The sequence below is a fragment of the Pristiophorus japonicus genome, chromosome 17, assembly GCF_044704955.1.
Source record: "Pristiophorus japonicus isolate sPriJap1 chromosome 17, sPriJap1.hap1, whole genome shotgun sequence".
Lineage (NCBI taxonomy): Eukaryota > Metazoa > Chordata > Chondrichthyes > Pristiophoridae > Pristiophorus > Pristiophorus japonicus.
The window spans coordinates 86,242,395-86,269,330 of NC_091993.1; the positions used below are offsets into that span (position 1 = coordinate 86,242,395).

Below are 26,936 nucleotides of genomic sequence, written 5' to 3' on the forward strand. Positions count from 1 at the left end.
CCGAGTGTCACCTTACTATAAAAGGCTTTGTTAATGGTCCTAAACTAATCTTATTCAGATAAGGTTAGTGTCAACTTGATCAACTGAGAAAGCTTTCTGCAGCATCAGCCAATAACACTGCAGAAAGCAGAACTGCAGGAATGTGCTTGATATAATTATCCTGGCATGCTGATGTGGTGGGCACTTGAATGCCAAAATATGTTTTGTCACAAATCTCAGTCTAAATCAATGCTTTGCCTTAATGAGAATTTCAGGGTTAATAAATATGTGCACTTGCTTGACCTTTGCAAGAACAAGTGGATTTGGGTTTGCCTTCCATTGAAAGTATGTTAGGAATATTTAAGTTTGTTATCTTCTGCAATTTACCTTTTGGGGTGTTAAGTTCTGTGTCCACAATAGTTTGGGCTCTTTGGCTCACAGATTCCATCATGTCAGATTCTGGAAGACCAGTCCTGTTTGCTCAAATTATTATTTCATTTTTTTTTAAGTCCTGGAGGACTCTCTTAAATGAAGACAAAGGAAAAGACTTTGCTCTGTTCAAGTTAAGTTTTTCACCATGTTTGTGTTTGGCTTCTTAATTGTGAAAATTATTCATGGTATGTATTTGAAAAGTCTAAATTAGAAAATGTGTCCAACATAATACCACTACAGCAGTGTGCAAAGCTGCTTGAATCAGTTAATGGAAAAGGAAATGATATGCTGGCTTTTACAGCGAAGGTACTTTTAGGTTAAATAAGTGTGACAGAAGTTGTCAGTGATCTCACTTCCTGCAGAGCTGCAGTGTTCATACACTTGCTTCTTGCTCGCAAGTTCCGAGGTATCTAGCATAATGCAAGGGTTTGTCTGTCTTCCATTGAGACTATACTTAATTACTGCAGTCTGCTGTGAAGCAGCCTCTTTCCATAATTCCAAGTTTTTATCCTGACCTTGAAAGCAAGATGCAGGCTTACGTAAAGAGGTATCTTTTACTTTATGTTATGAACAGTAACTGCTGCGTGCTTTATAGCCGAAAGGGGACAATTGAATAATGAAGTCTATTTCCATGCTCAATTACATTTTATTTTTTTAAGACTTTAAACTTCATAAAGTTGTAAACTTATCCTTAAAATGTGTACTTTCTAGATATAGAAATGTTTAGTGTACAAATGAAACTGTCCTAAAAACAGGGAATATTAACTGGTTCCTGATAATGCTGGGAAAGGTGTCTTTAGGGAGGAAAAATAAATTGACTTTCTTTAGTGGTAAATGTGATGTATTCTGTAGCCACTGTTTATATGCCTTGTTTTTGCAATATATTAAGTTATTAGAATACGATATACTAGTACTGGAACTAAAATAAGTTGTTCTGAAGATATATGATTTCTACTATTCAAATGTAAAGCTATGTCCATTCACCTGCTAAAATTCTTCAGCATCAGAAGTTATTGCAGTTTGAGTGATAGTGGTGATTTCATGACTTGCACTGAAGAAATAGACGTAGTCATTGATGCTGACCTCACAGAATCACTTGCCTGTTGCAATCCACTTCCAAAAAGCAACTTATCTCTGTGCTGACATATTTCAGGTCCTATCTCACCCCTGTCCGAGATGAGGAAGCAGAATCACAGAGAAAAGCTCGATCCAGGCAGGCCAGGCAGACGAGGAGATCAACACAGGTCAGTGGTGTTACAGAACTTTAATGTTTAGTCATTAAAAGTTAGAAATTGATTCTGCTCAAGTGTTCAGTGTCACAATTCCAGGATTATTTTGGTGCTTACTCCTGATCCATTACCGCTTGAAACAGTTCACAAACATAATCACTCATACCATGTGGTTCAGATGCAGTTACTTTACAACTTTAATTGGATTGTTAATAAAGTTCTGTTCATTGCTGACAGAAATGAAGAATTGAACTTCCTTTTGGTTTTGGAGAAAATAATCATTATAATTGACTTTTCTCTCCAACCATTGTACTGTTCTAACTGCTTGAAGCCAAATCTGTTGATGTGGTTACTGATTAGAAAAAAATAAATAAATACGATTATTTATTTGAAAATATTTTTATGGCCCATCTACAAATGCAAAAGTAGAAATTTTCATATAATGGGAATTTAAGCATGTATGGACTAACTAATTCTCCTGCACCCATTCCTCCCCAAGTATATATCTTTTGCATTTAAAAAAAAATTAGCACTCTCCACATAATTAGTCAGATTTAGTTGAGGCTCATTTTCATCCATGTACTTCTTGCTGTTAACTCATACCACTCGTGAATAAATAACCATTTAATTTACCTGACACATGCAAAAACTGGCTTTGAACACTGAGGTTAGATTTGACCTTGGGGCACTTGTCTGTCTGCATAAAGTGTGGCTGCCGACAATCGCACTGATCACTATTGTCAGGAACTCTAAATTGAGTTGTAGATTTCAACCTCATTAACTATGATGACAAAAATGGTCAACATTTAGATCGTTAGGCATGTCTGTTGACCGAGTAAAGCAGTTGGTGCATTTTCAAGTTAGACTTTTGAACATAAAAATGAATATGCACAAGTATTTTATGCTTGTGTAATTGAGACCTTGAGCTGCAATAATGTAAACTTTTAAAGTTTCATCAAGAGATTACAGTTAATTACTTTGCTGACATTCAATATTGGCAGGAAAATGTAACTGTTTTGCAGCTTTTAAAGAATAAACACCCATGAAATTAATTTGCATCGTAATTAAAAGTATAAATTTGTTAGTTGTCGCAAACTAATTGCCATTTGAAAAGTCAACTTATTCCTGCATGATGCTTTCTGAATTGGCCAAATAGGAATAAATTTGTTACTAAAAAGGAATATTTGTAAGTAAAAGATGAATTATACTGTCAGTTTTTGTATTGGAGATGCCATTTTATATCAATTGTCCTGTGAGGTTAATACTTTCAGATATGATTAGTTTTATGTCAAAATGCATTTCAGTCGTTAGATGTGATTACCTGGGAGCTATCCTTGGTGAAATGTAATGTGGAATAAAGGTATTTGAGGTGGTTTCTCATTAAGGCATTTGCAGCTGGTGCAAGTCTTGATGCTGACATAGAAACATGCATTGTATTGGGGAAGAGATGGAGCTATATAGGTGTATACAATGTTATACAAACACTTAACTGTTAAGTTGAGAGTGTTTGTAAAGGAAAAAGGTGAATAGAACAACCAAATAGGCAAGTGAGGAAAACAAAGTGGGTAGAAATTAGAATTGGAAATTAGCAACGAACTAATTGCCAACTGTTATTACCCTCCCAAGACACAATAAAGCTGTTAGAAACGTAGAAAATAGGTGCAGGAGTAGGCCATTCGGCTCTTCGAGCCTGCACCACCATTCAATATGATCATGACTGATCATGCAACTTCAGTACCCCATTCCTGCTTTCTCTCCATACCCCTTGATCCCTTTAGCCGTAAGGGCCACATCTAACTCCCTTTTGAATATATCCAACGAACTGGACTCAACAACTTTCTGTGGTAGAGAATTCCACAGGTTCACAATTCTTTGAGTGAAAAAGTTTCTCCTCATCTCGGTCCTAGATGGCTTACCCCTTATCCTCAGACTGTGACCCCTGGTTCTGGACTTCCCCAACATCGGGAACATTCTTCCTGCACCTAACCTGTCCAATCCCGTCAGAATTTTATATGTTTCTATGAGATCCCCTCTCATTCTTCTAAATTCCATTGAATATAAGCCTAGTCGACACAATCTTTTTTCATATGTCAGTCCTGCCATCCCGGGAATCTTCGCTGCACTCCCTCAACAGCAAGAATGTCCTCCTCCAGATTAGGAGACTAAAACTGCACACAGCTCTCACCAAGGCCCTGCACAACTGGAGTAAGACCTCCCTGCTCCTATACTCAAATCCTCTCGCTATGAAGGCCAACATGCCAATTGCTTTCTTAACTGCCTGCTGAACCTGCATGCCCTTGTACCTCATTGACCTTGAACAACTAACAATTGGAGCTTGTTGGGACATTTCACAGGGTAGTCAAGAATCACATTGCTGTGGGTCTGGAGTCACATAGACCAGACCAAGGACAGCAGATTTCTTTCCTTAAAGGACATTAATGAATCAGATGGGTTTTTAAACAACCACCCAGCAGTTTTATGGTCAACATTACGGACACTAGCTTTTTTTTTAATTGCAGTTTTACTTAAGATGCCGTGGAGAAATTTGAACCCATGTCACTGGATCATTAGTCCAGGCCACTGGATTACTAGACCAATAACATAACCGCTGTGCTACTGTTCCCTGGTAAAAACAGCGAAGAAGCAATGAAGACATCCAAAGTGCAGGTCTGCGGTCCTGCGTTAGTTGTAGTTGCAGTTGTGCGTTAAACTCCAGTAATTTGTAATGTGATAACCTGGGATTTAAATGTCCGAGAGGTTAAGTTGACCAATGACAACAGAAAGGGGAGAATGAAAGTACAAACAACTTTATACAGGTAATCACCAGAATAATACCAGGGCTTAAAAGGATAAATTATAAGGACAGGTTGCAGATAAACTTGGTTTGTAGTCCCTTTAGTTTATACGGTTGAGGAGTGATCTAATTGAGGAGTTTAAAGTGATCAGATTTGATTGGGTAGAGCGAGAGAAACTATTTCCTCTGGGTGGGGAAATCCAGAACAAGGGAGTGCGATCTTAAATTAAAGCCAGAGTATTTGAGTGAAATCAGGATGCACTTTTTCCACACAAGATATTGGACATCTGACATTCTCCAAAAAGTTGTAGTTGTCAGTTGAAGTTTTCAAGACTGAGTTACAGATTTATATTGGGTAAGGGTATCAAGAGATATTGATCGAAAGTGGTAAATGCAGTTGAAGTCCAGATTAGACATGAACTAATTGAATGGCACAATGAGCTTGAGGGATGAATGGCCTACTCTTGTTCCTATCTTCCCAAACTGTGATTGATGGCATAGTGTGAATTAAAGAACAAGGGCAAATGCTATATTGGACTTTGTATTTCATAATCCAACAGAACATTCAATATATTCTAATTCTGGCCAATTCTAATAGCAGTATAGTTGTGTAAAATCTTAGACAACGAGGTGGAAATTACACTAAAAAACAAGATGATTTCACAGAACTGCATAAAGAAAATACAGTGGTCGAATATGAAGATTAAAACAGCCTCGATCGAGCAGAAATATCAAATACATAGATGCCAACCTAGAAAGCTAGTTTTTTTTAAAAAAAGCAAAATACTGTGGATGCTGGAATCTGAAATAAAAACTGAGAATGCTGGAAATCTCAGCAGGTCAGGCAGCATCTGTGGAGAGAAAATCAGAGTTAATGTTTCCGGTTGTCAGAACTGCCGAATGTTCGAAAAGAGCACATTCTTAAGCACTGAAAGGGGGAGGGGAAGAAAGAACAAAAGGGAAAGTCTGTGATAGGGTGGAAGGCAGGAAAGATTAGAGAGACAAAAGGGATGATTGGTTGAATTGAAATGCTAGTAAAACAGTTTTAAAAAAAAAAATCAGACACATAGCCCTGAACATCAATCTCTGACCCATTGATTTAAAATGACTGAATAAATTCAATTCTGCTATGGAATGCTAGGATTTTTACCTGTATGTTGGGTATCACATCCTGGAATTTGGTCTTTTTTTCCCTGTCAAAATTGAAGCCAAGTATCCTTGCCTATAATACGTTGAACAAGAAGTTATTTTGAGAGTGCAGTGGGACATCATTTGTCTTTAATTGAGACCCAATTCCATCAGTTGTACTGCACGCAAAATCTGAAGTACAGAAATCTGTTGGTCTGCAGTGGTGCATTTAGAAATGTTCCTTTCTGGGGCATACACCCCCAGGAAATGTAAGACTGCTAAAAATGCAGTGCATGATTTCCATAATGGTCAACTTTTGTACAAGAGTGGAAAAAGTGCTCTTCACATCTATTCGCATCTTCAGTTTAATTTAAAAAAAACCTAATGACTCTCCCGAGATCTTGCGCATTTTAACTAGGATGATGCATTACTTGACACAACACGGCACAGTGGTCCTGTTAACAAACAAAACATCAAATGTTTAACCAGGTCTTCATTTGACGGGCTTTGACAACAAAATATGCCTGCAATGAAGCTGGCTTTCCTCTGCAGCCTACCCAATTCACAAATTGACCCAGATTACAAACAAACTAGAATATGTTCTTCCATTACGTGTCTAGGAATTCTGAAGCATGAATGAGCACAATTTCAATGTGACTTGTAGGCTACAATATTAATCTGCATTGGGACTTCACTTCTCTCGCGCGTACTCTCTCTCCCTCACTCGCTGGCCCTCACTCGCTCGCTCCCTCGCTGGCCCTCACTCGCTCGCTCCCTCGCTGCGCTCGCCCTCCCCCGCCCCCCCCACCCCTCCTTCTGTATGACACTCTCACTGTAGCAGAGGAAGCGAGTGGAGTTTCTAGAGAGGCACAGATTTAATTGGCTTTGCAAGGATGTCAGTGCTGGATGGAAAATTGTGGCTTGGAGTAGGAACTCTGTGTGGTCGTAGTGGGTAGATATAATCTTTGTGCAAGTAACCATATAGAAACCTGAGTTGTGTATGTGAGGTGACAGATGGAGGGGTGGTTAGAGACAGCAAAGGGAGTGCTGTAGGTCAGGCCTATCTATCTTGGAGTGAGTGTAAACTCTTGTATCTAAATTCACAGGTATGTGAAGAAGGTTTAAATTTTGGGTAGGTGTACATACTCACCTGGAATGTAAAGGGCTACTTTTACTTAAATCTTTACAAATATTTTTCACTTCCACACAATGCTTAACCTTTCATATACAAATTGTAATCATCATCATAGGCAGTCCCTCGGGATCAAGGAAGACTTGCTTCCGCTCTTAGCATGAGTTCTTAGGTGGCTATACAGTCCAATACGAGAACCGCAGTTTCTGTCACAGGTGGGACAGATAGTCGTTGAGGGAAAGGGTGGGCAGGGAGCCTGATTTGCCGCACGCTCCTTCCGCTGCCTGCGCTTGATTTCTGCATGCTCTCGGCGGCGATACTCAAGGAGCTCAGCGCCCTCCCGAATGCACTTCCTCCACTTAGGGTGGTCTATGGCCAAGGACTCCCAGGTGGCACTTTATCAGGGAGGCTTTGAGGGTGTCCTTGTAACGTTTCCTCTGCCCGCCTTTGGCTCGTTTGCCGTGGATGAGTTCCGAGTAGAACGCTTGCTTTGGGAGTCTCGTGTCTGGCATGCGAACTACGTGGCTTGCCCAGCAGAGCTGATCAAGTGTGGTCAGTGCTTCAATGCTGGGGTTGTTAGCCTGGATGAGGATGCTAATGTTTATGCGTCTGTCCTCCCAGGAGATTTGCAGGATCTTGCAGAGACATCACTGGTGGTATTTCTCCAGCGACTTGAGGTGTCTACTGTACATGGTCCATGTCTCTGAGCCATACAGGAGGGTGGGTATTACTACAGCCCTGTAGACCATGAAGGCCCTGTAGACCTTGGTGACAGTTTGGAGGGACTGATCTTCAAACACACTTCCTCAGACAGTCGAAGGCTGCACTGGCGCACTGGAAGTGGTGTTGGATCTCATCATCAATGCCTGCTCTTGTTGATAGGAGGTTCCCGAGATAAGGGAAATTGTCCACATTGTCCAGGGCCACGCCTGGATCTTGATGTTTGGGGGGCAGTGCTGTGCGGCGAGGACAGGCTGGTGTAGGACCTTTGTCTTACTAATGTTTAGCATAAGGCCCATGCTTTCATACATCTCGGTAAATATGTCGACTATGTGCTGGCGTTTAGCCTCTGTGTGCACAGACGCAGGCGTCGTCCGCGTACTGTAGCTCGAGGACAGAGGTTGGAGTGGTCTTAGACCTGGCCTGGAGACGGCGAATATGTTCTCACTGCTTGTCTGACATCCAGTACTGAATTAGCAGAAGTTTCCTCCAACTAAATATTGGGACGACCATAGCCATTTTCTTCGGTCCCCGCCACAAACTCCATTCTATAGCCACTGACTCAACGCACTGTCTGTGGCTGAACCAGAGTGATCGCAACCTTGGTGTTATATTCACTTCGAGATGAGCTTCCGTCCACATCCACACCTTCACTAAGACCACCTATTTCCACCTCCGTAACATCGCCTGTCTCTGCTCCTGCCTCAGCTCATCTGCTGAAACCCTCATCCAAGCCTTTGTTGCCTCTAGACTTGATTATTCCAACTCACTTGTGGCTGACCTCGCACCTTCTGCCCTCTCTAAACTTGAGGTCATCCAAAACTCTGCTGCCCGTGTCCTAACTCTCACCAAGTCCCATTCATCCATCACCTCTGTACTCGCTGACCCACATTGGCTTCCAGTCCAGCAACGCCTCGATTTTAAAATTCTCACTCTTGTTTTCAAATTCCCCCATGGCCTTGCCCCTACCTATATCCTCCAATGTTACAACCCTGAGATATATCTACACTCCTCCAATTCTGGCCTTTTGAGCATTCCTGATTTTAATCATGCCTTCAGCTGCCAAGGCCCTAACTCTGGAATTCCCTCCCTAAATCTCGCTGCCTCTCTTTCCTCCTTTAAGACTCTCGTTAAAACCTACCTCTTCGACCAAGCTTTTGGTCATCTTCGGTGTCATTTTTTTTGTTAACACCTGTGAAGTGCCTTTGGGCGTTTTATTTTGTTAAAGGTGCTATATAAATACAAGTTGTTATGCTGTGAGAACTGCATCTTACTGCACTGCCATCCAGTGTCTTAAACCGAGAACTACATGCTCGACTCTCCAGGCAAGACTGTCATTGATCCTAATGTTAGTGACAGACTGTAAATGTCAATCACAATCTCACCGAAAGGCATAACAGGTACTCAGTGTAAATGCTGGTATTTTTACAATGGGTTTCCTAATGGCAAATCATGTTGTCACCCACTCAAACTTTTTAAAATATAGAATATTTTTAATAAATAGGTGGATAGATGTAAATAGTAGAAGGAAGGTCTAAGTTTATTTTTTTTTAAACCTTGCATTTATTTAGCACCTTTCATAACCTCAGGATATCCCATAGCACGTAACAGCCTTTTTCTCATCTAGATGCTGTCCCTCGGCGACATCATACAAAAACTCGCAGGTTCCACATGTATGCCGTCAACACCCAGCTTCACCTCACTACCACTCCTCTCGACCCCTCCACTGTGTCTAATTTATCAGACTGCTTGTCTGACTTCCAGTACTGAATAAGCATCAATTTTCTCCAAATAACCATTAGGAAAACAAAGCGATTGTCTTTAGTCCCGCCACAAACATCGTTCCCGAGCCACCATGCCATCCCTCTCCCTGGTCACACCTGAGGCGGAACCAGAGCGTTCACAACCTTGGCATCCAGTTTGATTCTGAATGAACTTTCGACCCATTATCCACTCTATCACCAAGACTGTCTACTTATACCGCCATAACATCGCCGGTCTACGCCCTCAGCTTGGCTTATCTGCTGATGAAACTCTCTTCGAATAGTGCCGTGGAATCTTTCATATCCAATTAAACTGAGGTTCCGCCTGTCCTCTTAACGTCTCATCCGAAAGATGACGCCCCCTCAGTACTGCACTCAAGTGTCGGCCTAGATTATGTACTCAAGTCATCAACAACAACAACTTGTATTTATATAGCGCCTTTAACGTAGCAAAACTTCCCAGGATTATTTTAAGACAAAAAATTTGACACTGAGCCACATAAGGAGAAATTAGGACAGATAACCAAAAGCTGGGTCCAAGAGGTAGGTTTTAAGGAGGAAGTAGAGAGGCGGAGAGGTTTAGACACGGAATTCCAGAGCCTCAACCTCGGCAACAGAAGGCATGGCCACCATTGGTTGAGCAATATAAAATCTGGGATGCTCAAGAGGGTAGATTTAGAAGAGCGCAGATATCTCTGGGAGTGGGGGTGGGGGTTATGGGGGCTGAAGAAGATTACAGAGATAGGGAGGAGTGAGGCCCTGGAGGGATTTGAAAACAAGGATGAGAATTTTGACCATGAAACTATTGGACTGTTGTAAAAAACCATCTCGTTAAGAAATCTATCCTTGCCTGTTCTGGACTATGTGACTCCAGATCCACAGCATGTGGTTGACTCTTACCTGTCCTGAAATTGCCTAGCAAGCCTTTCAGTTGTACCAAACTGCTACGAAAAATAAAAAAGAATAAATCCGCACAGATCACCTGGCAATGGCACCAGCATCGGACACAATAATGACACACCTATCCCAGTCGACCCTGCAAAATTCTCCTCACTAACATCTGGGACAGTACCAAATTTGGGAGAGCTGTCCCATAGTCATAAACAGAATCGTACCTTTCAGGTAATGTCCCAGACTTTTCTGTCATCATTCCTGGGTATGTCCTGTGCCACCAGAGGTGGCAGCACAGTGGTATATAGTCGGGAGACAGTCACTCTGGGAGTCTTCAACATTGACTCATAGTCAAGGAAATCTGTGTTTACCACATACCGTCCTCCCTCTGCTGATGAATCAGTACTCCTCCATGTTGAACGTAGAAGAAGCCCTGAGTGTAACAGAATGTTCTGAGTGGGGGACTTCAATGACTTCAATAGGCAATCTTAGTTATGCCGCGGATATGTGGTCGGAAGCTCATTTCCGGGTCAAATATGACACCAAGGTTGCAAACAGTATAGTTTAGCCTCAGACAGCTGCTAAGGAAAGGGATGGAATCGGTGGCTAGGGAACAGAGTTTGTGGTGGGGACCGAAAACAATAGCTTCTATCTTTCCCAATATTTAATTGGAGAAAATTTCTGCACATAAAGAACTGGATGTCGGACAAGCAGTCTGACAATTTAGAGACCATGGAGGGGTGGGGAGAAGTGGTGAAGCAGAGTTGGGTGTTGTTATCGTAGATGTAGAAACTGACGGTGTGTTTTCGGATGATGTTGCAAAGGGGCAACATGTAGATGAGAATGAGGAGGGGGCCAAGGATAGATCCTTGGGGGATACCAGAGGTAACGGTGTGGGAGCGGGAAGAGAAGCCATTGCAGGTGATTCTCTGGCTACAATTAGATAGGTAAGAATGGAACCAGGCGAGTGCAGTCCCACCCAGCTGGATGAAGGTGGAGAGGCATTGGAGAAGGATAGCGTGGTCAACTGTGTCAAAGGCTGCAGACAAGTCCAGAGGAATGAGGAGGAATAGTTTGCCTTTGTCACAGTGACAAAGGATGTCATTTGTGACCTTGATGTTTTGGTACTGTGGCAGAGGCAGAAACCTGATTGGAAGTCTTTGAAGTGGGGCTTGAACCCAGAGCTTTGTGACTTGGAGGCGAAAGTGCTTCAACTGAATCAAGGATTACATCGTTAAGTCCTTTAATGTATGTTAGAAATATAATCATCAGGAAATGGCATAAATGGTTGAGTTCTGCATATTGGTCTTCACAAACAAAGACTCAAATGTATCCAATCTTTGTTATCTAAGATTAGGAATCTAAAACATGTATGTAGATGTCAGCAAAGCATGTGAAAAATGTATTTTTTTCTATTATACACAGCACATTATTCATAGTTCAGAAATGTAAGATTGTTGGTTGGCTAACCTTCATTCTTTTTAGTATAACTAAGTTTTTAAATTAGTTTAAATAGATACTATAAATGGTAATACTGTAATTCACTAAATGTTACCTATTGGCAAAACTAATCGTAGATATATGATTGGCTTCTCCATGAAGTGACCTAGACACTGCCTTAAAATCTGTACCTCCCAACAACTAAGTAATCTGCAGCATGACTAAGACCGCCTATTTCCACCTCCGTAACATCGCCCGTCTCCGCCTTTGCCTCAGCTCATCTGCTGCTGAAGCCCTCATCCATGTCTTTATTACCTCTAGACTTGACTATTCTATAGAATGTGGCTGGCCTCCCACATTCTATCCTACGTAAACTTGAGGTCATCCAAAACTCGGCTGCCCGTGTCCTAACTCGCATCGTCCCGCCCACCCATCACCCCTGTGCTCGCTGATCTACATTGGCTTCCAGTTAAGCAACGCCTCTCTTTCAAAATTCTCGTCCTTATTTTCAATTCCCCCCATGGCCTCGCCCCTACAGCCACGCAACCACCCCCCCCCCCCTCCCCTGAGATGTCTGTGCTCCTCTAATTCTGCCCTCCTGAGCATCCCTGATTATAATCGCTCAACCATTGGTGGCTGTACCTTCTGTTGCCTAGGCGCCAAGCTCTTGAACTCCCTGCCTAAACCTCTCCACCTCTCTTTCCTCCTTCAAGACTGCTCCTGAAAACTTAGTTCTTTTACCAAGCTTTTGTTCAACTGCGCTAATTTCTACTTATGTGGCTTGGTGTCAAATTTTTATCGCATAATAACAACGCCATGGGACATTTCACTATGTTAAAGGCGCTATATAAATAAGAGTTGTTGTGTTTGATCTATAGCAAGTTGTTGGGAGGTATAGAATTTCAGGAAGTGTTTACGCCACATCATGGAGCAGCCAATCGCCTATCTGTGATTAGTTTTGCCAATAGGTAACATTTAGTGAATTGTTGTATTACCATATGGGCCCAATTTTCCCCAACCCCTTTATTTGGCGCCGCAAAAAAGTGGCCCCATCCTGCCCGCTTTGCCGAGTCTCCGGTATCCCAGCGTGGCGTAGATAGTGAAGTGGGGGGTGGAGCAACAGGCCAGCGCAGGAAATACTGCTGGCAGCTGCGCGCATGCACAGTGAAGTCTGGTGGCATGCTCCTCACCCTCCCAGCGTGTCCTGCGGGCTGTGAGCAAGACCCGATGCTCGCAGCCCCTATCCTCGGCCGAAGGGAGGCCCTGATGTTCGCCGCACCCTATCTTCGGCCGAGCGGCCTCCCGCACCGGCCCGCTGATTTCCCAGGCTGTGGTGGGACTTCAGTTTTATTTTTTATTTATTGATGGTTGTGCTTTGTTTAGTGAGGAGAGTTTTGATTTGGAGGGGGGGGGGGAAGAAAGAGTGTTTTGATGGGGGTGGGGTGGGACTTAAACAAAAACTTGATTCTGGCATAAAGGTAGGACTTCTATTTTTTATTTGTTATTGATTGATTGTTTATTACTTTCTGGCCTTTGTTTTAGTGCTTTGTAAGTCTTGGTGCTAACCTGCGCCGAATTCTTAACTGTCCGCAATGTTTTTCAGAGTCGATTTGGAGTAAGTTTTAGCTGCTCAAAGTAGCATAAATGGCCAAAACTGGCGTAAGTGTCTGGGAACGCCTCCTTTTGGGGAAAAAAAATTGAACTAAAAAAAAATCGTACCTAACTGACTTACTCTGGAGCAAAGTTTGGGGGGAAAATGGCATTTTTTAACTTAGGCCAGAAAAAACAACTTACTCCAAAAAAATGGATGGTCAGGATTGGGCCCGTAGTATCTATTTAAACAAAGTAGTGAGAGTGGCAAGGATTTTATAATTACTTAGCACCAATAGGTTTTTGGAAATAAAGATCATGCTGACCCCTTGATAGCCCATTGAAATTTGTATATAAGGTTGCAGGTTGGCTGCAGTGTTTACCCTGGGACACTGGCTGCTAACCATGACAGAAGCTACAACACCAGCCATCCTTTTGCCCCTCTGATTGAGATTAACCAATTAATGCCCAATTGGGGACAATTTTGCAGTGTACACCCAGCCCCACTAGAAAATGCATTTGGCCTCCCCAGCTTCTTTCACAAGAGTCCTACAGCAAGTAGAAGGGAGAATTTCACTCCCATCAGTCTGGACTTGATTTGAACCTGAATCCCAGAGTGCCTTACCTGCTACATCATCCTGTCCCCCATTACACATTTTTCAGCCAAAATTGAATTATTTGTAATTTCATGTGCACAATGCTCATACTATTATGTGCTTCGTTAAACTAGGGTGTAACACTAACAGACCTGCAGGAAGCTGAGAAGACATTCAGCCGATCTCGTGCTGAGCGACGAGCTCGGGAACAACAAGAGAAGGACGAAAAGGAAAAGCAAGATGAAAAAGAAAAGCCATTAATAACACGAGATACAGAAGAGTACAGGCAAAGATGGAGTAGAAACCAAGAGGAAGAGGTATGTTGAACCGATTGTGATATTTCCAGCAGTACAGAGTATTTGAAAAATTGGGAGCAGTTGAAAAGCAGTGTAGCATAAAAGTGTTTGAAGTTGCTATTAAAGCTAAATTATTCCCTACTCCCTGATGAAGGGCATTGCGGCCAGATGAAGTACCTTGACAGCCACACTGACTTCAAACAGTTAACTCATCATACACTGGGGATTAAACCTGGGACTTTCCTGGTCTGTGCTTCAGCTTGCTGAAACATTGGCAAAGCAACTTTCAAAGTTTTCATCATGAATTTGATTAATGCAGATTGTTATAGGGAAAAGAATGATGAGAACTGTACTGGTCCAATAGGCTTCAGTATTTTTAGAATATTTATTTTTTTTAGTTTTGGCATTAAAACTGAATTATCAGTTTGCTCTAAAACAGGAAAAACGTTTTGAGAGTTGAATTGATTTGGTTAGCACAGCAGTGGTCTGCATGTATGACTGCTAGACTGTTTTGGGAATCATCTTTTCCTGTTGCAGGTAAAGTGCAATGTAATTCCTGGCCAATATTTGACTGGCCTGTTACTTTCCAAGTCTTCCTTTCAATTGTTTCACAGGTAATCTAGAGAGGAGTCTTGTGTCTTCAAACAAATTGGAGACCTATAAACTAGATCACACATTAAAGGTAGTTGCAGAAATAGCTATCTGTGGATAATGATTTAGAGAGTATATCAGGATTCATGACCAGTTCTGAAAAGGAAATTCAATATATACTTAAAGGGAAAAATTTGCAGCATTATGGAAAAAGAGCAGGGGAGTGAGACATATTGAATAATTCTTTCAAAGGGCAGGCATGCTGAGCAAAAAAGCCTGCTTATGCTGTTTGATTCTATAATTCATCACTAGTTAAAATTTGGTGTATTTTTCACTCAGTTCCCAGCCAATTTTACACGGTGACTTTGTTGTAATTATCCAGAGAAGTTTCACAACGATGGTGTTTATTGAAGGAAACTATGAGCTATCTATTATTTGGTGCTTTCAGATAGGATCAAACTTTGTGTTTACTTGTTTCTGGTTCTGCAGATTGATGCCTCTTGCACACGAGCACAATGGTGGTTTCAGTATCCCTCTCTGATTACAACAGCTACGAGAACTTGGACTTCAATACTTTTTCCCCTCCCTTTCATTTTTTTCTATGCCTCAGTGAATCATAGAATGATGCAACACAGAAGGAGGCCACTTGATCCATTGTGCCAACTCCTAGAAGGAGCTATCCAATTAGTCCCACTCCCATGCCCTTTCCCCATAGCACTTGTAATTTTTTCCCCTTTCAGGTATTTATCCAATTCCCTTTTGAATCTGCTTTCACTGCCCTTTCAGGCAGTGCAGTCCAGATCATCATAACTCGCAAGAAAACAAAAAAGTTCTCTTCTGTCTAGTTCTTTTGCCAATTACCTTAAATCTGTGCCCTCTTCTGCCATTGGAAACCATTTCTCTTTATTAAAACTCTTCATGATTTTGAACACCTCTATTAAATCTCCCATTAACAACCACTGCTCTGAGAACAACCCCAACTTCTCTTGTCTCCACATGTCTTTCTTTTGTTTGGTAACTGCAGAAACAGTCTTAGCTGAGATCAGGAGTGTAGGTATTGTGGTGAGATTAACATTCAACCTGGTTCCGTGCATCAAAGCAATAGCATTCTAATCCACTGAGTGGCGCTGTTACTCTCTATTCCAGGTCCCTCACTGAAACAAACTTCACAAACTGTCAATATCCCTCATTGGATGTTAATGTTGAGGCCTTTTAGCAGGATGTATTCTCATTCTGGTATCTGGATTCTGCACAGGTTGATGGGCATTAGTTTGTTTATAGTCACTGTCTTCCATGTTACTGCAGCTTCAAATCCAGACAGAAAATTGATTCCATAATCATAAAATTCAAACTTAGGATGAACTGAAAATGCAGACATGTCCTTGAGGACTAAAATGTCACAACGGGCAAGGACAAGCTATAAATTCCCATATTGCAGGAGCTGAAACTAATTTCACTGAGAGCAAGAAGAATTGCTCAGTGCAAATTGCTAAATCAGTTAAAAGTTGTAATAAAAAGGGCAGACTGGAACTGTTTTTTAAATGTTATATATTTTCATAATGTAAACATCCCAAAACAAAACTAAAGAATAAATCGTCAAATTTGTACGTTGCAATTTAATTTATACAATAATTTTTCAGCTAAAATGTAATGATAGAGTTTCCGCTCGGTTGTGCTGGTTTTTTAGGTGCAGTTCACCCGAAAACACTAACCCGTGCAAAGGCTCGTGGCATTTTAAGCGCGAATTATGTCCAGTGCAGATCAAGTGCCCACGATCTTTTGCACTCGTTTAAAAAAAACATTGCGCTGGAATCTGGCCCCATCCATAAAACCGACCACACCCCGGGATGAATTAATCACCATTGGGAGTTTCCTCGAATTGCGCTCATTTGTTGGCCTTCGAGGTGGCTCTAAACATTAAGCTTTTTTTTTTGGCTGCAGAGACATTAATGGGCATGTTTTAAGAGCTTTTGAATATATATGCTTTAAATTTAGTAAAAATGATTCTGCATATTTTTTTAATCGTTTTCTGTAATTTAAAGTTGAGTTATTTACAGGTGTAAATTAACGCTTATTTAAAAACGCTTATTTTTTCTAAAGTCTATTTTCAGCTGTATTAAACAAACTGCACCAAGTTAACACTCTTAAATATAATCTCGGAATATTTTTTAAAAGCAAAAATTTTATTTTTGACTTGCATTTTAAAACGCTGACTGACTGCGCTGGTTCATGGCAGATTTTGCATTTGGTGATGTTCAAATGAGTTTGAGCGGAAACACGAGAAATGAAAACACCACTCAAAACTAGAGCAGTTCTGAGTGCAATTCGCAGCCTGATCGTTTGCACCCAAAGGAGAAACTCTATCCCAATATATTAGTTTGATCCAAATACATCTGTTTACATTGAAAGTGGAGGGGTAGAGAAGACTGCTCTTGGGTGAATTTGCAACTATATATATATACATATATATAAAACATGTGTATTTTTTCCTAACAAGTGTTCAGAATTTTAAGACTTTTTTTTTCCTTGTAACCAGTCTGGGTATCGCCAATCACGATATACATCGCAAACTGATAGTCCTGCTGCCCCTCTCGCATCGCCTTCTACATCAGGCAGCTTCCTGTATTCAAGCACCCAACAAAGCCGACTGAATGGAGTCATAGATCAAACGCCTTCTTACCTTTCGCACTCGAGGATTTTATCCAAGGATATGGAGAGCAATGGTAATGGTTAACTTTGTTCAATAATCAAGAATGTCTGCTGACCCTCTCAACATGGTCTTGAGGAATCATGAAAGCATATTTGCAAGTGTTTTATGTGGTTTCCATCTTAAACTAGCAAAAGAGTGCTCAAAGAGTTTGTAGTATGCACTAAAAATATTCTAGCAAAAGTTTACTGTGGTTTACAATTGGAATATTTTTTAATCTATCTCGTGAAGAAACACAGGAAAAGGATTTATATTATGCTCTTTGCCTATTTGTGAACATTTTCCTTTCGATTAGTTTAAGAACATAAGAAATAGGAGCAGGAGTAGACCATACGGCCCTTCAAGCTTGTTCCGCCATTCAATAAGATCATGGCTGATCTAATCATGGACTCACCTCCACTTCCCTGCCTGCTCCCCATAACCCCTTATCGTTTAAGAAACTGTCTATTTCTGTCTTAAATTTATTCAGTGTCCCAGCTTCCACAGCTCTCTGAGGCAGCGAATTCCACAGATTTACAACATTCAGAGAAGAAATTTCTCCTCATCTGTTTTAAATGGGTGGCCCCTTATTCTAAGATCATGCCCTCTAGTTCTAGTCTCCCCCATCAGTGGAAACATCCTCTCTGCATCCACCTTGTCAAGCCCCCTCATAATCTTATACGTTTCGATAAGATCACCTCTCATTCATCTGAATTCCAATGAGCAGAGGCCAACCTACTCAACCTTTCCTCATAAGTTAACCCCCTCATCCACGGAATCAACCGAGTGAACCTTCTCTGAACTGCCTCCAAAGCAAGTATATCTCTTGTAAATATGGAAACCAAAACTGCACGCAGTATTCCAGGTGTGGCCTCACCAATACCTTATATAGCTGTAACAAGACTGCCCTGCTTTTATATTCCATCCCCTTTGCAATAAAGGCCAAGATACCATTGGCCTTCCTCATCACTTGTTATACCTGCATACTATCCTTTTGCGTTTCATGCGCAAGTACTTCCAGGTCCCGCTCTACTGCGGCACTTTGCAATCTTTCTCCATTTAAATAATAACTTGCTCTTTGATTTTTTTCTGCCAAAGTGCATGACCTCACACTTTCTCACATTATACTCCATCTGCCAAATTTTTGCCCACTCTTTTAGCCTGTCTATGTCCTTTTGCAGATTTTGTGTGTCCTCCTCACACATTGCTTTTCCTCCCATCTTTGTATCATGGGCAAACTTGGCTATGTTACACTCAGTCCCTTCGTCCAAGTCGTTAATATAGATTGTAAATAATTGGGGTCCCAGCACTAATCCCTCCGGCACCCCACTAGTTACTGGTTGCCAACCAGAGAATTAACCACTTATCCCGACTCTTTGTTTTCTGTTAGTTAGTCAATCCTCTATACATGCTAATATATTACCCCCAACCCCATAAACCAGGAAATAGTGGGGCTTGTAAAAAGGGAACAGCAATAATCATGGGTGATTTTAACCTCCAAATTGATTGGACAAATCAAATTGGTCAGGGTAGCCTTGAGGAAGAGTTAATAGAGTGCATAAGGGACGGGTTCCTTGAGCAGTATGTAACGGAACCAACCAGGGGCAGGCTATCCTAGATCTGGTCCTGTGTAATGAGACAGGATTAATAAACAATTTCCTCGTAAAGAATCCCCTTGGAATGAGTGATCGTAGCATGATTGAGTTTCAAATTCAGATGGAGCGTGAGAAAGTTGGATCGCTAACCAGCGTACTAAGCTTAAATAAAGGAGACTATGAAGGTATGAGGGCAGAGTTGGCTAAAGTGGACTAGGAAAACAGATTGAAGTGTGGGACGGTTGATGAACAGTGGTGTACATTTAAAGAGATATTTCACAACTCTCAAGAAAAATATATTCCAGTAAGGAGGAAAGGGTGCAAGAGAAAAGAAAGCCATCCATGGATAACTAAAGAAATAAAGGACGGTATCCGATTTAATAACGAGCATACAAAGTGGCCAAAACTAGTGGGAGGACAGAAGATTGGGAAGCTTTTAAAAGCCAGCAAAGAATAACAAAAAATTATTAAGGGAAGGTAGACTATGAAAGTAAACTAGCACAAAACATAAAAACAGATAGTAAGAGTTTCTATAGGTATATAAAAAGAAAAAGAATGGCTAAAGTAAATGTTGGTCCCTTAGAAGGCGAGACCAGGGAATTAGCAATGGGAACATGGAGATGGCAGAAACTCTAAACAAGTATTTTGTATCAGTTTTTACGGTTGAGGACACTAACAATATTCCAACAGTGGATAGATAAGGGGGGAGGAACTTAACACAATCACAATCACTAAGGAGGTGGTGCTCAGTAAGATAATGGGACTAAAGGTGGATAAATCCCCTGGACCTGATGGCTTGCATCCTAGGGTCTTAAAAGAAGTAGTGGCAGGGATTGTAAATGCATTGGTTGTAATTTACCAAAATTCCCTGGATTCTGGAGAGGTCCCAGCAGATTGGAAAACTGCAAATGTAACGCTCCATTCAAAAAGAGGAGGCACACAAAAAGCAAGAAACAATAGACCAGTTAGCCTAACATCTGTGGTTGGGAAAATGTTGGAATATTATTAAAGAAGCAATATCAGGACATTTGGAAAAGCAAAATTTGGTCAGGCAAAGTCAGCATGGATTTATGAAGGGGAAGTCATGTTTGATAAATTTGCTGGAATTCTTTGAGGATGTAACGAACAGGGTGGATAAAGGAAAACCAGTGGGTGTGGTGTATTTGGACGTCCAGAAGGCATTTGACAAGGTGCCACACAAAAGGTAACTGCACAAGATAAAAGTTCACGGGTTGCGCGTAATATAATAGCATGGATAGAAGATTGGCTGACAAACAGAAAACAGAGAGTCGGGATAAATGGTTCATTCTCTGGTTGGCAATCAGTAACGAGTGGGGTGCTGCAAGGATCAGTGCTGGGACCCCAACTATTTACAATCTATATTAACGACTTGGAAAAGGGGACTGAGTGTAACGTAACCAAGTTTGCTGATTATACAAAGATGGGAGGAAGGGCAATGTGTGAGGAGGATATAAAGAGGCTGCAGGAGGACATAGACCGGCTAAGTGAGTGGGCAAGAATTTGGCAGATGGAGTATAATGTTGGAAAGTGTGAGGTCATGCACTTTGGCAGAAAAAATCAAAGAGCAAGTTATTATTTAAATGGAGAAAGATTGCAAAGTGCTGCAGTATAGCGGGACCTGGGGGTACTAGTGCATGAAACACAAAAGGCTAGTATGCAGGTACAGCAAGTGATCAGGAAGGCCAATGGAATCTTGGTCTTTATTGCAACGGGGCTGGAGTATAAAAGCAGAGAAGTCTTGTTACAGCCAAATAAGGTATTGGTGAGGTCACACCTACAGTACTGCATGCAGTTTTGGTTTCCATATTTACGAAGGGATATACTTGCTATGGAGGCAGGTCAGAGAAGATTCACTAGATTGATCCCGGGGATGTGTGGGTTAACTTACGAGGATAGGTTGGGCCTCTACTCCATTGGAATTCAGAAGAATGAGAGGTGATCATATAAAAACGTATAAGATTATGAGGGGGCTTGACAAGGTGGATGCAGAGATGATGTTTCCACTGGTGGGGGAGACTAGAACTAGAGGGTTTGATCTTAGGATAAAGGGCCGCCCATTTAGAACTGAGATGGGGAGAAATTTCTTCTCTCAGGTTTGTGAATCTGTGGAATTTGCTGCCTCAGAGCTGTGGAAGCTTGGACATTAAATAAATTTAAGACAGAAATAGACAGTTTCTTAAACGATGAGGGGTTCTGGGGAGTGGGCAGGGAAATGGAGCTGAGTCCATGATCTTATTGAAGGGCGGAGCAGGTTCAAGGGGCCGTATGGTCTACTCCTGCTCCTATTTCTTATATTCTTATGAACTTTTATCTTGTGCAGTAACCTTTTATGTGGCACCTTGTCAAAATGCCTTCTGGAAGTCCAAATACACCGCATCCACTGATTCCCCTTTATCCACCCTACTCGTTACATCAAAGAATTCCAGCAAATTTGTCAAACATGACTTCCCATTCATAAATCCATGCCTACTCTGCCTGACTGAATTTTGCTTTTCCAAATGTCCTGCTACTGCTTCTTTAATAATGGACTCCAACATTTTCCCAACCATAGATGTTGGGCTAACTGGTCTATAGTTTTGCTTTTTGTCTGCCTGCTCTTTTAAATAGTTGAATGTTTGCTCTAATTTTAACTAAACTTGGTAAGTTGGTTGAATCTTTAAACAATGTTGTTTTGCAATGTAAGCATTTACCACATAGTGTCTGCATGTAAACACAGATCGCACATCTGTTGTACATTAAAAGTGCAGAGTGGTCTCAGCCATCCAAAGGAAGTGCTGCTATAGGCGACACTTTGACAATAATGTTACATGACAGGGTCACCTAAAGAAAATTAGTAACACACCTTTGGCACCACGCAACGGAGGATTTTTTATTAAAGTTATTAAAAAGTGCAGAGCAAGCCTCAAACAAATTGAAAAATCAAAAAGAATCAGTTAAAAGAGACACCGCTGGCTTCAGCCATATGCAGCTGTCACAACGACAGCCCCATAAACTCCACAACTCAAAATAGAATATGCAAGGACATTGATGGGCAAGATAACTGAAGCCTCAGCAAAATCCCATTTAAAAAAAAAAGTAAGACAGCAAGCAACAGGTAAGCCAAAAACTCCTCCAATGTAAAAAGCAAGGTGACTTTTTTAATGCTCAAGTTAGCTGAAGACATGAAACTTCTTCACTCAGAGAATTGTGAACCTATGTAATTCCCTACCACAGAAAGTTGTTGAGGCCAGTTCGTTAGGTATATTCAAAAGGGAGTGGCCCTTATGGCTAAAAGGATCAAGGGATATGGAGAGAAAGCAGGCAAGGAGTACTGAAGTTGCATGATCAGCCATGATCATATTGAATGGTGGTGCAGGCTCAAAGGGTCGAATGGCCTACTCCTGCACTTATTTTCTATGTCTATGTTTCTATGAAATTAAAGATTGGAAGCCAAAACCAAAATGTTTGAGCTAAATGAGAAATCCAGTGAAAACAACCAACTCTTTTCGCCCATCCTCCCCCCACGGAGACTAAACTTGCCCTCTCCTTGTACCATCCTCCTCCTCACTCCTGTGCCCTCTCTCCCCACTTCTCCTCCTCTTCACTTCTCACTTCTCATTCTTCTCACTCCCCTCCTCTCCCTCTTCTCACTCCCTTTTCCTGTTTCTCTGCTTTCTTCTCGCACCCCATACACCCCTCCCCTGCCACCGGTGCTGAATGTGTAAAGTGACCATGTTATTTCAATTAAGTAAAACTCATAAAAATGGGCCGTATTTACATGAAGCTTTTTTCTCATTGGATACTGGACTTATTTCAAAAATGTCAGTAGAGGTAACTGTCCACTTGGATTTAAGGAATCATTACCATATCTTTTCATTGTTTGTAAATAAAATGCCAGAAGCTCAGTGCTGACAGGATGTATTTAAATATTTTGAGTCTTACCCCAAGGATACACATGATCTCGCTCTAGGTTTTCTTTCAGACTCTGCTTTCCAACAAGCTGTGTGTGTCTGTAAGTACTTTATTCAGTCACATTTTCAGTGGCTTTGGGCAACACTGGGATTAAATGCCTTTGTTTCTAGTTTTTTAAAATCCGGGCATCAACACTGGTGTAAACTCCATAAGGGTAGTTATACCAACATGAGCATTGGTAGTTTGGCAGCTTTGGGTAATAGGTAATCCATCTCAATTGGCATAATTTCAAGCCAAACTGAGTACCTTTCATGTTCCAATATGAAGGTACCAGTGAAGTATGAATAATCGGTTGAGTTCGTATAGTTTTCATACGTATTGCAGTGTCTGTATTAGGAGTTAAAAATGAAAGGTCGTTTTTTGAATAATTCTGTTTTGTGATTATTTGTTTTAAAAAGATAACTCTGAAAAAGTAAATGAAGATGACAAGGATGCAAATGACAGACAGCTGTCAATAAGAGAAAGACGACGACCCAGGGAGAAGCGACGATCCACTGGAGTGTCGTACTGGACTCAAGATGTTAGTATTTGTTGGGAAATAAATTTTGTTTGGCTTTGAAGAAATGGCATCTTCAGTTGGTTACAATGAGATGCCTAGAAAAGCAAGACTAGCATATTCTGTGTTAACATTTTTCTTCAAACATTTCTCATCCAAGAATTCTGATCAAACAGTAATAGAGAAATTACATTCAGAATTTTTCTGAAGCATCAAAAAATACTTTCAAAGAAATATCGATACTTCTGAAAACTGCTTATGTAGGCCATTTGATGGTTGCTGATTCTATCATGATGGTTTATATTTTAATTGCAGTTTAATTAAGTTTTGGTACATTTGGAAGAGTTGCTAATTTTACTGATCATGCTCTTTTCATTTAAAAAAAAAAGTTATAAGATTGGCAGAATTGCTTCATCTCTCCTTGATTTGTTTGATTGAAGTACAAGGTGAACTTTGGAACATGAATTGAAAACATAAAGGAGGGCAAAGTGAAAATAGTTTTATTTTAAAAGAATATATAAAAATGGGGATGGTGAAAATGAAGGAGAATGGATATGGCTTTGGTTGCTCTATTGTCCTTCACCTCGGTTTATATCTGCTGATGTGATAAACGGTATCTGTCAGTTGTAATGGTCCTAAATGTGAAAGGTTTGGGAAATCTGTTCCTAAGGAGTTCGAGTCTGCAGTGCAAGGTTAGCTGATCTACATCAAATTGAGAGCTCAGTTCAAGAAATACAAATAGATGGAAAATGGAAAAAAGTTTTGCTATTACATTAAATGATAAATATTCTCATCTTGAGGAGCTCAAACAATCACTTCCCCCCCCCCCCCAAAAAAAAAACTCAACAAAATATACATAAACTCTTGGGAATAAATTGCTGGACAATAATTTCAAGAGGTTCAGGAATTTAAAAAAATTGCAGGTGTGAAACTTGCATGGTCCAGAACCCTCCTCTGAACCTCGAGCTGAACTTAATACCTTGAAAATTGCCTCTATGTACAGAAATACATTTATGATACGGAACAGGCAATTAGGTCTGCCAGTCTTTGCCCTCCACTCGAGAAAATAGTCCTGAACCCGTTTCCCTTCAGCCTCTTTTCCTTCATCCACCTAGCCAATCTACTCTTGAACATTTACAGGTTTCTGCTCCAACCTCTAATGCTGGAAGTGAATTCCACAGCATCAGAACTCACTGTATGAAGCAGTTTCTTCTACCCTCAATTCTAAATCTCTTACATTTAATTTTGCATCTATGGCCCTTCATTCTTGACCTTTTAAACTACTGGAAATTGTCTGCTTCGATCTCCTGTTTCCCATCCTTCCATCAATTAAATATCTCTAATATCTAGCCATTCTGAAAATATACTGTGGAATCGGGGACAGTTTTATTATTATTCTTTATTTGCTGGTAGAAAGTGTCACATCAGACATTGGTTGGATGCGTCATGGTGAGTGATGACAGCCGCACAGAAGAACCAATGGTTGTGGTGTTTCTGCCAACTCACCATGTGATCTTCAGTTGATTAATCCAAAGAATAAGTAAACATTTTATTTAAACTTGATGTTTTATGGAGTAAAACATTGAAAAAAATCATAGATCTGGATATACCTTATTCACTATAACTATACTTGAGTTTTGAGCCTGAAGTCTTGTTTATACAGGTGCAACGTACCGAATCCGGAGCTCTGAAAACCGGAATTGTCCGAAAACCGGACATTTTGCGCATAGTTGATGGTGTCATCAGGAATTATTGTCCGAAAACTGGGCATTTTTGAGACAAAACCCAAAATCCGGCACGCATTCGGTCAAGGATTCTGGATTGCAGACAAGAAAATCAAGTCTGAAATCTGGAATCCTCAACTGAATCCGTGTCGGATTTCAGACCTCGCCGCTCAAAACCCTTGATTTTCTTGTCTGAAATCCGGAAAAACCCCAAAAACCGGAACAGATTCAGTCCCGAGGATTCCAGATTTCAGATGTTGATTAATACAAATCTCAGTAGTTTATAAATTAAAATTCCTTTTTTGATAACATTGTGGAAACACCTCATGTTTGAATTTGAATATTATTGTACAGATGTAAATATATTTGCAATATGGTCGAAGAAATTCTCCAGGTTTTATTATTTATCAGGAAAATTGCAATCTGGCTGTAATTGTTTTAACTTTTTGATGTATTATAAAAATAGAGCCATATCCAAGAGTGTTACTTTAGATTTATGTCTGTGACTTGAATTGCAGTTCCTTAGTGGAGTTTTGCTTTTCTTTAGGGTGATGAAAATGACGGAAAAGAGGAAGAGAAAGACATCCGGGTAAGCTCGAGTTCAGAAATGATAATGCTGTAAGCAGGTATGAAACAGAAACTCGGGCACTTCATTTTTTGTTGAAGTGTGGATACTTTAATCATTTGGTATTTTTTCTCAATGTTTACACAGAAAACAGTACTGTAGAAGCATTACAGCTGACCAAGTGAAATCGAAGGTGGCTGGTGCTAGTTTGTCAGGACAAAGCTGTGGATTTGTGTAATATTGCAGTAGGGCAGTGCAACTGGAAAGAAACCCAGAATCCTCAACTGAATCTTGTGAATTTTGTGCTGAAAGACTTCAATGAGCAATATTATAAACTCTGCTTCCCTGAAAACATGCTTGTTCTCCAATGTTTGACGACTGCTGCAGAGGAGTACTTATATACTCAGATGGTTTCCGTAAAAGGGAACATCATGACTGAGCAGAGAGATCCCCAGTGACCGTTTTGTTTATCCAGATAAATATATTTCTGGGTATTCAGTTATTCAGGCCTGTACTCATTGCTGTGTTGTTGAAAAATAAGCTGAAAATACAGATCTAAGCAACTTTATTGAGTTGCTTAAAAAGTAACATGGTACTACCAGGTTAATTTGTCACCCAACACCCAGTTGCTTTGCGACAGCAGTATTTCAGGTTAATGATGCCATGTTGATCAAAAATTTGTTAAAAATGTCACATTCCATGGCTTACTTTATAACGCACATTCTCTGTTCACCTGCTCTGGGAAAATTGGAGAAGTAGGCGATGAAGGAATACATTTTCCAATGTTGGATCAAAAATACAAAAGGTTAATGAAATGCATTTGATTAGCTGAAGAGTAACACAATCAAGAACCACACAGGTCAAATTCATTCTTCTCTCACTATGGCCACATTATATGCAAAGGGGATGCTGTGACACAACATGCAGGACAGTTACATAATTTAACAGCAAAACACTGCAGATATTGGAAATCTAAACTAAAAAGGGAATGCTGGATACATGCAGCAGGTCAGGCAGCATCTGTCGAGAGAGAAACAGAGTTAACGATTGAAAGTTCTGTTGAAAGGCATCCACCTGAAACATTAACTATTTTTACCCCTGCAGATGTTGCCTGACCTACCTGCCAGCATTTTCTGTTTGTATTACATAATGATTCATATGTTTTACAAAACATTACTGTTCCCACCACATGCTATCCATGCTCACAGCAACAAAGTAATCCCTCTAGACAGAGCCACATCCCCTATGAACTGAAATTAAAAACCTTGTGCATGGAATAAATGGGTTAGTATGCTGCAGTGTTAACGATAGCTGTTT

At 40.7% G+C, this 26,936-nt stretch overlaps 1 protein-coding gene across 4 annotated transcripts in view; it reads left to right on the forward strand.

Annotated features, from left to right (window-relative positions):
• LOC139227840 (protein phosphatase 1 regulatory subunit 12A-like) overlaps positions 1 to 26,936 on the forward strand; it is a 258,951-nt gene that overhangs the window by 167,505 nt on the left and 64,510 nt on the right. For 3 of the 4 annotated variants that reach the window (XM_070858916.1, XM_070858913.1, XM_070858914.1), the window contains 5 exons: positions 1,565 to 1,655; positions 13,829 to 14,011; positions 17,118 to 17,304; positions 23,233 to 23,354; positions 25,602 to 25,643. In XM_070858916.1, the coding sequence (XP_070715017.1) occupies positions 1,565 to 1,655; positions 13,829 to 14,011; positions 17,118 to 17,304; positions 23,233 to 23,354; positions 25,602 to 25,643 (625 nt within the window). Of the gene's footprint in view, positions 1 to 1,564; positions 1,656 to 13,828; positions 14,012 to 17,117; positions 17,305 to 23,232; positions 23,355 to 25,601; positions 25,644 to 25,766; positions 26,186 to 26,936 lie in introns of those variants that run through there. The other variant, XM_070858915.1, reaches the window with a different exon arrangement.